Source organism: Pleurodeles waltl, chromosome 5, assembly GCF_031143425.1.
Source record: "Pleurodeles waltl isolate 20211129_DDA chromosome 5, aPleWal1.hap1.20221129, whole genome shotgun sequence".
Classification (NCBI taxonomy): domain Eukaryota; kingdom Metazoa; phylum Chordata; class Amphibia; order Caudata; family Salamandridae; genus Pleurodeles; species Pleurodeles waltl.
Genome location: NC_090444.1, coordinates 211,855,725 through 211,871,484, shown reverse-complemented (window position 1 = coordinate 211,871,484; position 15,760 = coordinate 211,855,725). Strand labels below are relative to the sequence as shown.

Below are 15,760 nucleotides of genomic sequence, written 5' to 3'. Positions count from 1 at the left end.
GTGGTAGAAAGTGTTTTTTTACCTACTGTTCAATCTCAACTTCTTACTTCAGTGCTTTCCAACCTTTTCGTTAATGGCCCACCAGTATTAGAAATGGCTTTTTCTGTGGTAGTCATATCCTATTTAAGTTGTCCCCATGCTCATAACAGCGTTGGAAAATCACTTTGCTGACACCTGACACTGAAGTCAATAAGTACAAAAACTGACTTCTGGAAAGACACTGAAATAAAACAAACAGCCTTAAGGAGGAACTTTCAAATTCCATGAAGCCACTATTTAAAAGTACTTTCACTGCAACTCAGAAACTACATGCCCATAGAAGGTACTTCACAAAATAATTGCTGCATTGCAAAAACCTGAATGCACCACCTCAAGCATTATTCACTTTTAAGAATCATATGACTCTTTGACTACCCACTTCTATTCTAAAGCCAAAGGCCTGGAAAGTTACCTCTCTAGCCAAAACCGAAAGAGGAAAAAGCAAACCAGCCGTATAAGATAACATTTCTTACTCAAGCCAGACAAAAAGACTACTCTCCTTCAGTCCCTATTCTTCTGATGACCTCACTTCATCATAGCTTGTGGCACAGTAGGTCTTCCAGCTGAATCTAGTCCGACATATATACTCAGGAACATCGCTCCTAATGCTCAGTTACACTCCTGGCTGGAGCTACCCTTAAACACTTATTAGCAAAGGTAATCTTTCTGAACAGTCTGAATTCCCTCCATGCTAAACCTTTCAATCTAAAGCAGTGGTACTTAACCGTATGACTTCTGTGGACCCCCACTTAATCATTACTGAAATCTGGAGACCACACTGAATAGTTATTGGAATCCAAGGACTTCCACTGAGTCATTACTGGAAGCTAGGGACTCTGGCCTAAGCAATTTCAACGATGTGAACCTTAAAACAACACACAAATGAAAACATAAATTATTTAATTCACAAGCAAATATTTAAAAAAAAAAAACACAGTTGCAATTTTAAAGAAAGGTAGGAGCTTTTCTGAATTCAGTTAAGGCTACCCATAATTTGTATTATATTCTGTTTTTTCTCTTGCACAGTCCAACAAATCAAATGAATCTGAGGATACTAATTACATTTTTACCCTTCAATTTAAAATTCCTTCACATTTAAAGAATGTTTTAAAATATTCAGTTTTGCTCCTTTATGTATATACACTTAATTTTTCTGTTAATATTATTTAATTTTCTAAGCAGCTGAGTAGGCTTAGCGGACCCCCTGGTCCTCAGACCACAGGTTAAGACCCGCTGATTTAGAGGAACAAAACTCCCATCCAACAGATCCATCGAGTTTTCAACCCCTACCCAAAGGCTTCTTCTTCTCATTTATTTTCGGATTACCAAATGGGATTCCAACTTGATCATGGCATGAAATATGCCTTGATTGCTAACTGGAAGGACATCAGAGATACTGCTGTCACACCTTAAACCAATACTCTTGTACTATTAGACCTTTCCTCTGTCTTTGACACTGCATTACCCTACATATGAATGGGTGGGCCATGTCTGTCTGCAGCATTCATCCTTTGTCTTGCAAATACACTTGTCCTTTTTCATTGGATTGGTTTCAGTTGAAATCCACATCATATTATTCAATTGTGATGCCACACACAGTTAAAAATTAAAAAAAGTTTCTTTAATACATTTGAAAAAAACATGAAATGATCAAGTCATTATTCACAATTTTTCGGTATATTCAAGGCAACAGAGAGAAATATATTTACAAACTAATTGGTCTGCTTGTTTTGTGCTGACAACGTTTTGACCTTCGTGGAAGAATCAAAGGGTCAAAATCACAACTAGTTATCATTATGCAAGATCCTCTGTGCACGCTGGTAAAGCTGGATCGGGCGAAAACGGTGTGCAAAGCACCAAGCTACACCATGTTAAAGGATAAAAGGCCGCCTTAATAGAACAGGTCTGGTAACTACAGAACAACCTTGGCATTAAGCCTAACAAAACTAATCACGTCCTCACTAATACATAAAACTCCACCTCTCCCCACCCCAACCTTTAATAAAATCCATTGCCCTTTCCCAGGCCACCATTGCCCAAAATCCAGTACCCTAGTGTCCACTCCCTATCGTTCCACTTGCCCTTCCATCCCTTTGGTCCTTCTCAATAGCCTTGCCCTCTCCTTATGGTGGTTCCATACCCCTTCCCAACCAATAAAATGTCTTTCAGATCCGCCTATCCCAGACCCGTCTACCAGCTGCAGTGAAACAACACATCGTACAATCACACCTGCCATATAAATAATTATCAACACACTATAAGGGAATACGCCTAAAAAAGAGACAGTCAACTCTGACACTAAACTACCCCTTAATGCCAAGAAGACCTGAAACAATAAGAATAGCAAAACAGATAACTAAACAATTCAAGGGAAGGGAGGGTGGGATGACGAGTACCACGCTCAGGCTACCTCGGGTGTGACAGAGGCCAAAAAAGCTGCTAATGCCTCGTCTTCCCTATGTAAACCCTGTCATTAAACCCACACCTAAGAACCACCCACCAATCCCCGGGATATGCATCATGGATCGCACCACCGACACCCGATAAGCCCTGGCAGAGACCGGGCAAGACCTTGCTCCTCCCAAACCCCATTGGGCGAACACAGCATGCAAAACACCACGCTGCACCATGTTAAGGGGTAAAAAGCTGCTTTAACAGAACAGGTCTGGTAACTACAAAACAACCTTGGCATTAAGCCTAACAAAACTAATCATGTCCTCACTAATACATAAAACCCCACCTAACCCCACCCTCTAATTAAATCCAGTGCCCTTTCCCAGACTACCCTTGCCCAAAACCCAGTACCCCTCTTCCCTAGTGTCCACTTCCTGTTGTTCCCCTTGCCCCTCCATCCCTTTGGTCCTTCTCAATATCCTTGCCCTCTCCTTATGGACATTCCGTTCCCCTCCCAACCAATGAAATGTCTCAGATCCTCCACCTAGGAAATCCCGCTGGTGTATTTCTGCCCCACATATCTAAGGTGCCCCTTGCCATATACCACTTAGAAATCCCACAAATGCACACCCAACAATTCACCAATCCTCATCCGTAACTCTAGAATATAAAACTAATTCTCCAGAAAAGATAGGTGTATCCCATCCTGCCTATAAAGTGAAACATCATTAGACACAATTTGTGGGTGCTGCAAAATAGAAATTCCCTGCTGCCTGCTAACACCTCTCACTTCCCTGTTCACTTTCTTGCGTTGCCTCTCTATGCCCGAAAAACTATGTGCCCCTCTACAAAATCTCCCGGGTACCAATTCAGTCCATACAATGTGTGTACCAGTCCAACCGAAGTAAATCTAATTTCATAACTTTTAACAATCAATCTACCAGATAACCAAATCATTCTCTCCTAAGTGAAAAACTAATAGGTCAGGACATAAACCCAGTGCCAGTTTTCTAGAAAGCACTTACAAAAGCTCACCCACTCTCATCCCACTCTTCCCCTCCCACCAGATCTTGACTGTAGCTCAGTTGAGGCCCAACTGTCGACTGAAACACTTTGACTCTGCTTGTTTGGCTGCCCAGCACACAAATAAGTGACCAACAATCCGTACTGATGGTCCGTCAATTTGAGGGCCCACAACACACCTGAAAAAAACAATAATAATCAAAGAACCAGCTGTAATATGAAGCATAGCAGACACATGCTAAATAGCTGAATTAACGGGCCTAATATATCGCCTAATGCACTGTGACCTCCAGCGACCAAGATCCATTGTCAACTTATCACTTTTTTCTTTCCTTGTGGCATCAGTGGTGGCTCCAATTCAAAAAAGAGTGCGTACCAAAAACTTTTGAGGAGTTACCCAACTTTCCCAACAAAGCTCTTAAAACCGCAATCAGCTGAAAAGAAGTTAGAGCAGAACCATCCTCATGTTAAAACACATATTCGCTCAAAGGCGATAAAAACAAAGAAGAAAACACCAAGCAGCAATTTAGAGGGCAATCAGGAAGAAAGTTTGATCTTAAAACCACTTCTTGACCTCTACACAATTTATCTATTTTGGATGAGCCCAACCACAATTTAACCCCATCATCAATAGTACTTACGTTACAGCGTTGTAAGCCTCCACTCCTTTTTTAATTCAAGTAGCTCAGAGACTCTGAAAACACCATGGTACAGCCACGGCATACATAAGGAAAACAGAGCCACCTCCCAAGGGGAAAACCAAATCAACTGTAAAACACCCAATATGTCCCTCAACAATTGAATATAAATAGGACATATTTTGTCCAACCTTACCCCACCCTCCCTAGCCCAACCAGTAACAATTCTCCTGCAAATGTCACCATCCATTGGGTCATAACCCCTGTAATACTTAATATAAAATTAAATGCGAGACATCGTCTCAGATAGTAACAGCTGCCAACCCGAGGTCTATCTGGTCCATGATAAAACAGACTGCATCCCCCCTCCTGTGCCACAATGTGTAAGGTCCATCCCATCTCCTGACTGCACCCGACTTAAGGAATTCAGCCCAAGCCTTATCATATTTCCTCTGAGTAGACAGTGGTATGGACAGATGAATCAACTGTAACATCCTCAGATTCCAAGCTCCCAAAGGTCCAGCAGCAAGGCTGTCTTCTGCACATCTGTTCCCGGTGCCAGTCCACAGAATATCCGCCACTGTGAACGAGATAGTATGTCAGCGATATCTTTATTCACACCTGGAACATATTGAGCCCTAAACATAATGTTGAACTTCAAACAATGAAACAAAAATAGCTGCAACAACTTCTAAACTTTTTTATCTTGTGCCTTTTGTGAATTAATCAAGTTGATCACAGTTTGATTATCCACGTTAAAAACCACTTGCCTGTTAGCCAAACTGCCACCCCGCAAAACTAAAGCGACCAGCAATGGAAGAAAACTCAAGAAATGCAATGCTATGGTGTGCCTCTCTCCAGGAATCAGGCCAAATTTCAGCAGTCCAATGCCCAATACAGAACACTCCAAAACCATGTGCTCCAGAAGCATCCGAAAATATTTGAACTTGCCATAACCATTCTTCGTCAGCTGTAAACATTGTGACACCATTGAAAACTCGAAGAAAGGAAATCCACATCTGAAAGTCCAACCTAACACAAGCCTTATCATGTGGTTTGAGAAAACCGCTCTCTTGACTGCAAAACCAAGCCGCCTACAAAAAGCTCTACCAACTCTCACCACACGAAATGCAAAATTCAGATGCTACAATAAGGCTTGCACCTGCTGTAACTCCAACTTGTCCTTGCGAACTGCTTTCTCCAGCGAGGAAATCAGCTTACTGGCCTTATCAACTTGCAATCTTACCTCCATTTTTCCAGGGTCCAATTCAATACCCAAAAAGGTAATATGTGTAGCCAGGCCTTCAGTCTTACCCTATGCTAGAGGAACACCCAATTCTTCCATATACACCTGAAAATGCTGTAATCCTCTCTGACATTCATTGAACCCAGGCATGCCCACCAGAAAAAAAGTCATCCAGGTTGTGCGTTGCATGCCTAAACTCACTCCTCTGCTGGAAAAACCACTACTAAGAACAACCAAGAGTTTCAAAAAAAGATCAAGAATCTGAACATCCCATTGGCAACATTCTATCAACAAGTATGAAGTCATCGAACTGCAGTCCTACTACAGAAAAATAATCAGGATGCACAGGCAATAATCTAAAAGCTGATTGAATGTCTGACTTCGCCATTTCCACCTCTCTTCCACAAGCCCTCACCATCCTGATTGCTTCATCAACTGATGTGTAGTGCACAATATAGTCTACCTACACAATTAAATCGTTTACAGACTCAAACAGGCCATGATAAATGGTGTATAAGCCTAAATTCACCTTATTGCTTCCTAGGTACAACACCCAGTGGCAAAATAGTTAGGTTAGCCAGCAGGCCAAAATCAAAGGGGCCCACTACTCTGCCACATTCCAATTCTTTCTTCAATTTGTTTCTCACTACATCTGGATTAGCCACAGCAGACTTACAATTCTTTGCCCAGCTACGCACTCTAGGACCTTGATAACGTAACCCAAAACCATAAAGGAACCCCCAGTACAGCAGTTTCACCTCCTCTTGCAGTGGATAAAACAGTAACCAGTAAAACAAAATATCCAACTGAATAGGAGTAGGGCTCTTTTCCCACCACCGACTGCACCGGACACCTGCCCCTGTCTCCCCCTCTCCAAGAAGTGGCCTGCCATCTCCATTGCATCCCTCTGAAACACTGCACCAAGGGTTGTTTGCCCCCACAGTTGGACCATATGTGCCTAAACTTACACTGGAGTCAGGTACATGAACCCCTGTTAAAGGACCAACAAGATACATTTTGTGGAAGCTGACCTCTGGCAAAGCCACCCACCCCAGATTGGGTGGGATGCCCCTGAAAGCGCTTATATGGTAAAGGAAGTCCGCTAGCTGTGTGTGGAGCTGGGACATTCTTGGAATTATGCAACCATTGCATCCATAGTTCATTGTCAATATCTCCCCATTCCTTCTCTGGAAATAAAGCCACCTGTGGTCTAAATTCTTCATCATATCAAAACCATCCAAAACCACCATAATCCATTTGAGCTCTCTGCACCACATCCATATATTTGAATAAAGCGATGCATCGCTCTGGATGCCGCTCACAGTAAATGCTTGCAAAAATAAGGAAAGCAGACGTCCACTTCTCAATGGTGGTAGGAACATTGGGCCTCCTAGCTAATTCCCATTCTTCCTCATTTGATGCTTCCCTAGCCTGAACCTCTCTGTGTAGCAATTTAAACACATCAACAAACTCACTTTACAAATTTTGTCCTTCATCGCTTGGGTGAGATGCGCCCCCGACGGCATCAACACCTCCATGTATGGTAATTTTATGCTCTTAATACTGCCACTGGACTAAGTCCTTTCTTCCTTACCTGACTCTGCCTTAGAAGCGTCTATATGGCCTGAACTCGACTTACCATCATTGACTCCAGCTTTATTACTCACCGAAACCAAATTGTCATCATATACTTATTTTCCTCCTTCGTTATTTGTTTGAATGGAAATATCTTTACCACCCAAACTCCCCAAGGCTTTTGATACTGGTGCACCAGGGCTATTACCCACAGCCACAGAGACCAAACGAATTACCTCTTCCCCCTCCCCCTCTCCACCCGCACCGGCTATACCCTGTTTCTCACCTTTAGGAATAAAACTGCCAGAAAGTGCCCGCCCTCCTCTTCCTCCTTTCAGATCGCACTGGACCGTCTTAGAAGGCAAATCCTGTAAAACACCAAAACTCCTTCCTTCGTTAGATAACACCCCACATTTTTTTAGGCTTCTCCTTCACATTACTTTAACCTTAGTCCTCCTGAATTTCTCCATCCTCCATATCCTATTCATCCTCACAATCCAGTGATTCATCCTGCCAACTGAGCACCGTATCAAGAACATCAGCACCCTGGCTAGTAGATTGTTGGTTGAGGCTCCGCCTATGTCCGGAATCCAACGATTCACCGGAGAACTCCCTCGGAGTCAGGTTGATCGCTCCGGACCAAACTTCTCTTCTGCCTGGTGCTGTAGGGTACCCCGAACCTTGCCGGTACCTCCGCTGTCGCCGTACTCACTGTGGCACCAATTGGCATGGCTCTCCCTCGTAAACTGCAAAGCCCAGAGGAGCTGTCACACCCCAAAAATCGTTCAGCCGCCTGGGTGCTGCCTGACTAAAAAACTGACCACCGGGCAAACTATGTCCTTCCTCCTGTAAAGTGTGCACAATATTGAAATCACAATCATTTGAATTTAAATTTTGAACTACTTCCTGCTCATGGCCAAATATTAACTGTGCTGGGACCATATTAGCATTGTCATCCTGCCATCTCTGCACCTTGTGAATCATAGGACTAACCCACCTGTGTACTATTTGTACATCTGGATGGACTTGATCCTGCTAAAGAAGTTCCAGATTATTCATGCCACCACTTTGCCGTATGTCTAACTCGTCATCCGTGTCAATAACAATGACCAGATTAGCAATTAATGGGGACGGCCATCTTGGATGGCGCGTGCAATGCTCTTTCCTCGTATGAGTAAGACGGCCTATCGGCCCTGTGCTGACTCTCTTGGGTGCACCTCCTGAAGTCTTTCTCACTACCTCTGCTCCCCACCTCAGATGCATGCCCACTCACTGCACAAGCCTCCAAGCGGCGCGCACACCTCACCGCACTCATGGAATCCACACCTCTCTCTCTACTGCCGCGCTGCCGTCCTGACATTCCTCGGCGGCGAGGCAAACGAAGCCCCCTCGTAGAACAACGTGTTCATCCACAAAAGAAATAACAGCCCTGGGGACCACATTATCATATACAACTGCCGGCTCAGGTAAGGAACGTGTACGTCTGCCGGTATTTTCTCTCGCTTTGAACCGGCGATGCACCCCTTCAGCTGATGCCCTTTTAGGGTGTTTGATGGCCAACCAAGCCGGCTCCAAAACACCTGTCTGCAGTGGGTCCTCCCTGCCCTCATCATGCAAAATGTTTAGCATCTTCACAACTTTATTAGGCTGAGCCATTATCCCTTAAACACCGTAGTCACTACAACCACAGAAACTGAAAGTATTCTGGCCTACCTCACACTATCAAAACCAATGGTGACGAAAACCATGCCCTAGCTATCTGGGGTGTGACAGCGGCCAAAAAGGCCGCCAACGCCCGCCTTCCCTATATAAACCCGGTCATTAAACCCACACATAAGAACCACCCACGAATCCCTGGGATCCCTGTTGTGGATTACACCACGAGGCCCAATAAGCACGGGCGAGACCGGGCAAGCCCTTGCTCCCCCAAAGTCCCCATTGAGAGGGACTGCTGTCAATATGTAGGTTTCGGTCCAAACCACCTGAAGAGCGTGGGGAATCCTGACACTGGGAGCATTTTTCTTTTATTTCTTCTTGCTTTTAAGGAAGAACTGAAGAGGATTTGGGCACCATTGCAAAGTTTTCTTTTTGATATGTATGTAAATTGTTATGAAAAATAACACCGCAATAATATGTTGGCTCGTGTATTTTGCCAAGATTAAGAAGTGTTGCAGAGCCTCAGGTATGCACAGAAATATTTAGTGATTATGTTTTTCTTGAAGATTCTGATTATCGTGAAGTGATGTTATAGGTAAGTAACTTTCTTCTTTCCTGTCAACAGTCTGACACTTGGTAATTTTAAAAAATACATTTATCTGAGATTTCGTTTGATGGGTGTTCCTAAGGACCCATCCAGCCGTCCTTATTGATGAAGGTGAAACATACTGCACTAAGGGCTCCTATTCTGGTTGATCAGTAACTCATTGTTACTGGTTATAGTCAGTTTCCAGTGTACAATTGAATATACAACTGCAGAGTCATTCATGATAGTGTGAACAAAAAAGAATGCATAACTTACATGTTTGTGGTAATTGTTTCTTCCATTGATGCCATCAGATTCTCAGTGCAAGATAGAATGTAACATACTTTTTCTGTGTTCTTTGTTTAGGGAGGAGAAGTACATGACAGATCTGATCTGATTGGCCCAGCCGAGCCATTTTCTGACTCTTTGACCGACAGTTTATCTGACTGCAGTACCGAAGGTTTGTCATCAGTTCACCAACTGGTATTTAATTTGCCATGTGCATGCTTAGTATAGCTTGTAAGTATCAAATGAGATTTCTGCCCCATTGATTACTAAATGTGCCAAGATGGGAACTGACATACTTTATATGGAGGAGTTGTGGAGTGTTTAAGCGTTGAGTTTTTGTCTGAGTGTCAAATGCAAGGCAGCATATTTCTCCCTCATTTAAACTGGCTTCTTTCTTCATTTTTATTAAACTGCTGGTGTTAGTGTAGATGTGAATGAAAAATGTATTCTGTGCACACATTTGAAAAAAAATGTATGTCGCAGTATATCCCATCTGTTTGTTTTCACTTTTCTGTGGCACCAAATTTTTTTAGAGTTGATGTTTGATGCGGAATGCCACCAAGTGAATGGAAGGAGGGCAGCTGACGAGTATTACTGAATGCAATAAGGGGAAACCAAACAGTAATCCTGCCAGTTCCCGAATGGGAGAAGCAGTGGGTCGGGTGAATCAGTAGTCCGTTCTGTATCACAAACATTAAATCAGATTAGACTATAACTCGATTTAAAAGGGTTAATCTGCTACAATTACCTGGATCATGCCGCTATCACGTATTCTCCTTCCTGACTGACTCTTCATGAATCAATATGCTAGATTTACCTGCTGTGGCCAATTTTCACAGGCCTCTGACAAACTGTATCTAGAAGCAGCAGCTCTTCATGTGTAGGGAAATTTAAACCCAGAAACCTCCATGGACTGGAACCTGCACACCTGATGTGTAGCTTCCCCCTACTCAAGGACAGTAAGCAGTCACTGTAAAGGAACTTGACCAGTTACATAGCTTAGGCTGAAACTACACTAGATCGCTGTGCTCACAGTTGCTGCCGTGTGTCTCACAGTATCAGTTCTCTTCCCATGGTTTCAATGTGAATAGCTGATATCGCATGGTAGAAACCAAGCTGAGCTGGAAGCCTCTGCACAAAGTGGCTTTCCAGGTTGTGTGTCGAGACTTTGTGGAGCTGATGCCCATCAAGGTTATTGCAGCCTCTCTGGGGTATACGCAGCCGTGTCATTAGCTTCTAATAGTGTTTTAGGGGGAGGGGAGGTGCCTCTGCCTAAATAAGGAAGGACTCTAATTTCCCCTTTACTTACAAATTCACTAATCACAACCTAGAATTCATTATTTCTAATATGATTTACAATTATCTGTTGTCTAGCTACAGGACCTGAGGATCACAAATGGTGCCTGATCTTGTTGTCCTGTCCATCATACAATAAAGCTTCCAAGAATGCTGATGTTCCAGCAGGTTCACAAGATCCTTGTTTTATGGCACACCAACAACACACAGGGGATCTCATGTTTCTCATGCAACTAGAACTAATTACCTGACCCAGAAGAACAGCCCAAAAAAAGTTTTTCTTTTTAGCTTCTGTATTTTCAAAATCACATTATTATTGTTCTTTGTGCTTTTACTACAATGAGCCACATATTCAGATTTGGACATATTAACCTCAGTAGGAAAATATTTGTGCAACACAGATGTAGCCTAAGCTGTAACTCTTCAACTCCTCTCCAAAAACATTTTGAAAGCTCATAAGATTAGCACCGACTGAGTAACAGGCCGCACAATGCTCACTGGCTCAAAGATCCAAACCGGCGTGCATGTAGGTGCTGCTCCCTTAGGCTCTCTCTCGCCAAGAGGGGAAATCAGGATGATGCAGTACTGAGCGTGCTGGTAGACGTGCTGGGCATTGAGTTCACTGTGCTCCTGAGGGTCTTGCATTGAGCAGTCTGACAAAATAGAATATTTCTAGATCACTGTAAACAATTGCCTTTTCTACAAGGTCACCTTGAATTTTCACCTTGGTGCTGAGCCCTAGTTTTGCTGGCTGTAGAACTCTGTGCACTTTACTCCTGCTAACCAGTGGTAAGCACCTGTATGCCTACTTTCATCATGATGAAATTGGTATAACCCTGATTGGCATATTTAACTTACCTAAAAGCCCCTAGTATATGGTAGAAAGTGTACCCAGAACATGTACATTAAATGTCATTAGTGGACTGCAGCAACCATTGCAAACATGACTGTAGGCCTACCATCTGTAGCATTACTGTTGCAGCTTTAAACTGTAAATTCGACTTGTTGCAATAACCCTTCTTGACAGGTCAGAATCTTCCTTATAAATATTTGTAAGCCACCCCGAAGTAAGCCTTATTGCCTATAATGCAGGGTACATAGTATTTAGGACATTTCAAAGTTTAATATTAGATATTTATTTACAGTGAAAAGGCTATTTTAACTGTAGCAAAGCTGACTGTGCCACAGGAAAACATTGGGTTACATTATTACATTTATTAATGCTAATTTCAGTTAGGAAACAGCTAGAAATACAACTCAATGACTCTTTCGATAGTTATTCAAAATTCAATTTAAAGGTAAAATCCAATTATTAATAAACCGTTACGCAAAAGGTACTTTTAGAAACTTATGTTTTTTTCTGCCTAAAACGTCTGGAGGCCCATTTGCATTAGCTCCAACTGACATCTGGCAGCAGAAATAAGCCCCTTGATGAGGTATGAAAAGCTTGGGTGTGGGGAGGTGAGTCTGTTCTTCTGACAGGATGACCATCTGCGTTGTGCCTTGGAACTTCAATAACTTCAAAGAGGGCTACCCTGTCACAGGCAAAGGTTAGCTGATGCTGGATGTGGCCCTCCTTTGTTCCCCGAGTCAGGTAGGCCCAGATCCCAGTGGGAGATGAGCTGCCCCCAGAACTAGTTTAAAGTGACCACAGAGGAGGGGTTGCTCATGTGCCTGCCTACACATGCTCTGCAAGGAAGATGAAAGGTTCTACCATCTTGGTTTAGGTAAAAAAGGCACCTTTGGATTGGTTGGGATAGGGCTTGGTGACCCCTCCAAATTTCTGAATTCCATTGGTTGGGGAGGAACGAGGAGTCCCCTACACCCACAGGCTGGTGCCTGGCATAAATGTGGCACCCACGGTACCCTCCTGAGAACACTACAGGACCTCTGGAGGATCAGAAGAGGACTGAGCCTTCTGTTTGAGCCCTGGGAGGAGCATTTCTATTCCCAGGACCTGCTCTCCCCTTTGTACCCAGGACAAAGAAGAGGACTCCCAGGGTCATAATGCTGTCCACCTGTTCAAGCTGCAGGAATCTAACAATCTACAATAGGCCTTTCCTGCAACTGCCCAGCTGACCAGTTCCAGCTTGACCTTCCCTGAACCTTGCTGCTGGCTTTTCCTGGAATGAGCCTTGACCGCGAAGTGCTTCCTCAAAGTCCTGTGACCCTTGGCTGTGTCAAAGTGTACTCCTCCTAACAATTTCTGAAACCAGGCACTTTGAAACCTTTCTAGCTCCAGTGATCTCTGCCGGACCGGATCCAAACTGCCAAGGCAATCCAATGAAGATGTGTTGCACTGGGCTAAAGATTCAGGTTGCTCCCACTCTGCTCTTTTCCACAATTACAAAAAAGGAGCAAATCCAGTAATCTTTGGGCCCAGGTATGTAACTATATTGTAAGAAATTCTTGGTACTTGAGGGGCAAGTGTAGCCCCTAAATCCCACAGCAATGTATCTGTCAGTCTGTCAACACAATGAGTTTGTTATGCATATAATTTATTACAGTTCCATACTGGTTCAAAATCAGAACGTATTGCATTCATTAAATTATGGTGCTCCACAAATAACGGCGCAGTGAAAGTAATTAAGGTGAATTTAAAGTGCACCATTGTTATATACCATATATTACAGAAGTGTGGCTAAAAATAGAAATGGTCTTCAAATCCAGATGTCTAGAAGCCACTTATTGCTTTAAGAAAACAGTCCACATCATTTTGACTGACAGAAACATTGCTGTGGGAGTTAAGGGCTACAATTCCCCTTCAGGGACCAAGAATTTCTTACAATACTGCTCTTTTCCATAGCAGCACATCTGATCCAGCGGGATCTTGCAGAGAAGACATCTGCCCCCGTGGAGCTCTGGTTGGATACAGCTTGCAGCCTTGCCTCACTGGAAGAATCTGAACTCCAAAAAAATGACGGTCAAAATGTAGAAATCTTCACCGGGCGAAGGGGCCAGAAGTATGTGGCCAGTGAGAGGGATCTTGTCTGGATGTGAAATTCAGATTCTCCTGTTCGTAAGCTTTCTTGCCAACAATCAGCTGGTTCACTGAGCCCTTGTCCATCAACTACCTGACGATGTGGGCCATAGCCTGTTAACTTGTCCCACTGAGGATTTTTGACTTCCATCCTACAGTCCGTAGGTAAAACTTCTGACCGGTTCAAGTCTGGTTTCTGTATCTGACCCACACTCCATTGCAGTTCGCCTTAGCTTGCACCTAGGTAACAGTCAAGCACAACCATATGACCATGGTTGGTGCTTAATGATTTTTGGTGCTATTTTGAACCTTATACTTTAAAAACTAATAACTCTGGTTTCCCTTATTGGACTTTTGTTGTTTTGGTGTCATTTTATTTATTAAATTTTCTCTATTTTTTAAATTGGTTTGGGTTTTTTTTGTGTCGTGTTTTAACTATTACTGTTTTAGTACTACACAATTACTTGACACAATCAAGGCCTATGTTAAGCCTGTTTGCTCTGTGCCATAGCTGAAAGGAGTTGAGTTCAGGTTTCTTTAGTAAGTTTACTGCATCACTCTGACGAGGATTTTGGTATTTTTTTAAGGTGGGACACCATGCCCCTCAACTAATGCCCCCAATTTTTTCCATTACTTATGCTTTCTTACTGAATTCCCAGTGGTTCAGCCTGCACCCTGGGACCTGCTATTTGCCCCTGCCAGTGAGGCTATACTTCAACTGTCACTGCCTTCAAAATGCAGTGGTCCGCTTCTAACAGGAACACTAAGATGAAGCAACAGTAATTAACAAGCATTGGCAAAGCCAATCAGTCTTGAGTGCATCTAAACCAGAGGTCTCCAGTGTTTTCTGTAGTGAGAGCTACTTCTGATCAGTAAAACTCACTGCGAGCTACTAGCGGCAAAACAACTTGCCCATTGTTATCATATGCCCCCACGCCCAGCTTAAATGAGTTAAGCCTAATGTCCATAGAGCCAGATACTATGGTTTGTACAAAATACTTTGACTAGGAGCACTGTGGATAGGCGGTGTGTCAGTGAAACCATATGTGTCTGTGAGAGCATAGTCCTTGGGGTGTATGAACTTGTGTGCATATGAATGGGATATATGTGTAGAGATGACTGAGAGGCTGTGCCATATGTACTTGTGGCATAGGACATACCTTTCGCCATATGTGGCATTTTTACTTGTATAACAAACACACATTTTGCTTCTGCTATATGCAGCCCAATGATAATAATGTAAAGTAAACACAGCCTTCCCTTAACATTAAAAGACAAATGTGACCCTGTGCTTTCCTTATTTAAAAATGAACTCAAGGTGAGCTACTCTGAAGGTGTCTGGGAGCTACTGGTACCATTGCCAAAGCTTTGTTAAACATTTAAACACCCTGACCGTCTCCCTGTAAAATGGGTTTAAAGCAGCCTGGATTTTTCTCAAAAAGTTGTATGCCTACCTTGTGTACAAAAAATAAACCAGCAAAACCTGCCACACACTCCTAAGATAATTTTCGATGCTCTCTTACCTAAACTTCACATTTTATTTTACCTACTTTTTTATATTGATCTGCGGATTCCTGTTTCAGAATGGACATTTACTTAAATGATATAAATATGCACACACAATGATACACAAATACAAACACACAAATGTCAACAGTGTCGCTGTATCAAAGCCAGACCTACATGCAGATATGTACACACTCTGAAATATATATCCTCAATGGCTGCACAAAATACACACAATGATAACACAATAATACAATGTACTCACAATGACTTATGCATAATCATACAGCTAGATACGCATAAATGATGTAATCACAAATGTGACACCATACAAATACTTTCAGGAGGCACGCGCATAAGAAAATGGTTGTTACACACAATGAAAACATTTCTAGCTTACGAGGATTATGCTTCTCATTTCTTTATTGTAAAATTTCAGCAGCCAACCACATTTAAATAAACAAAGACTATATTACCCATGTAACCAAAATACGTCACATATCACATGCCTTAGTTACTATAGAGCAACCTAT

At 42.8% G+C, this 15,760-nt stretch overlaps 1 protein-coding gene across 5 annotated transcripts in view; it reads left to right on the top strand.

The window, feature by feature from the left end:
• RPS6KC1 (ribosomal protein S6 kinase C1) overlaps positions 1 to 15,760 on the top strand; it is a 546,019-nt gene that overhangs the window by 107,814 nt on the left and 422,445 nt on the right. For all 5 annotated transcript variants that reach the window (XM_069233902.1, XM_069233905.1, XM_069233903.1 and 2 more), the window contains one exon: positions 9,524 to 9,617. In XM_069233902.1, the coding sequence (XP_069090003.1) occupies positions 9,524 to 9,617 (94 nt within the window). The remainder of the gene's footprint in view (positions 1 to 9,523; positions 9,618 to 15,760) is intronic.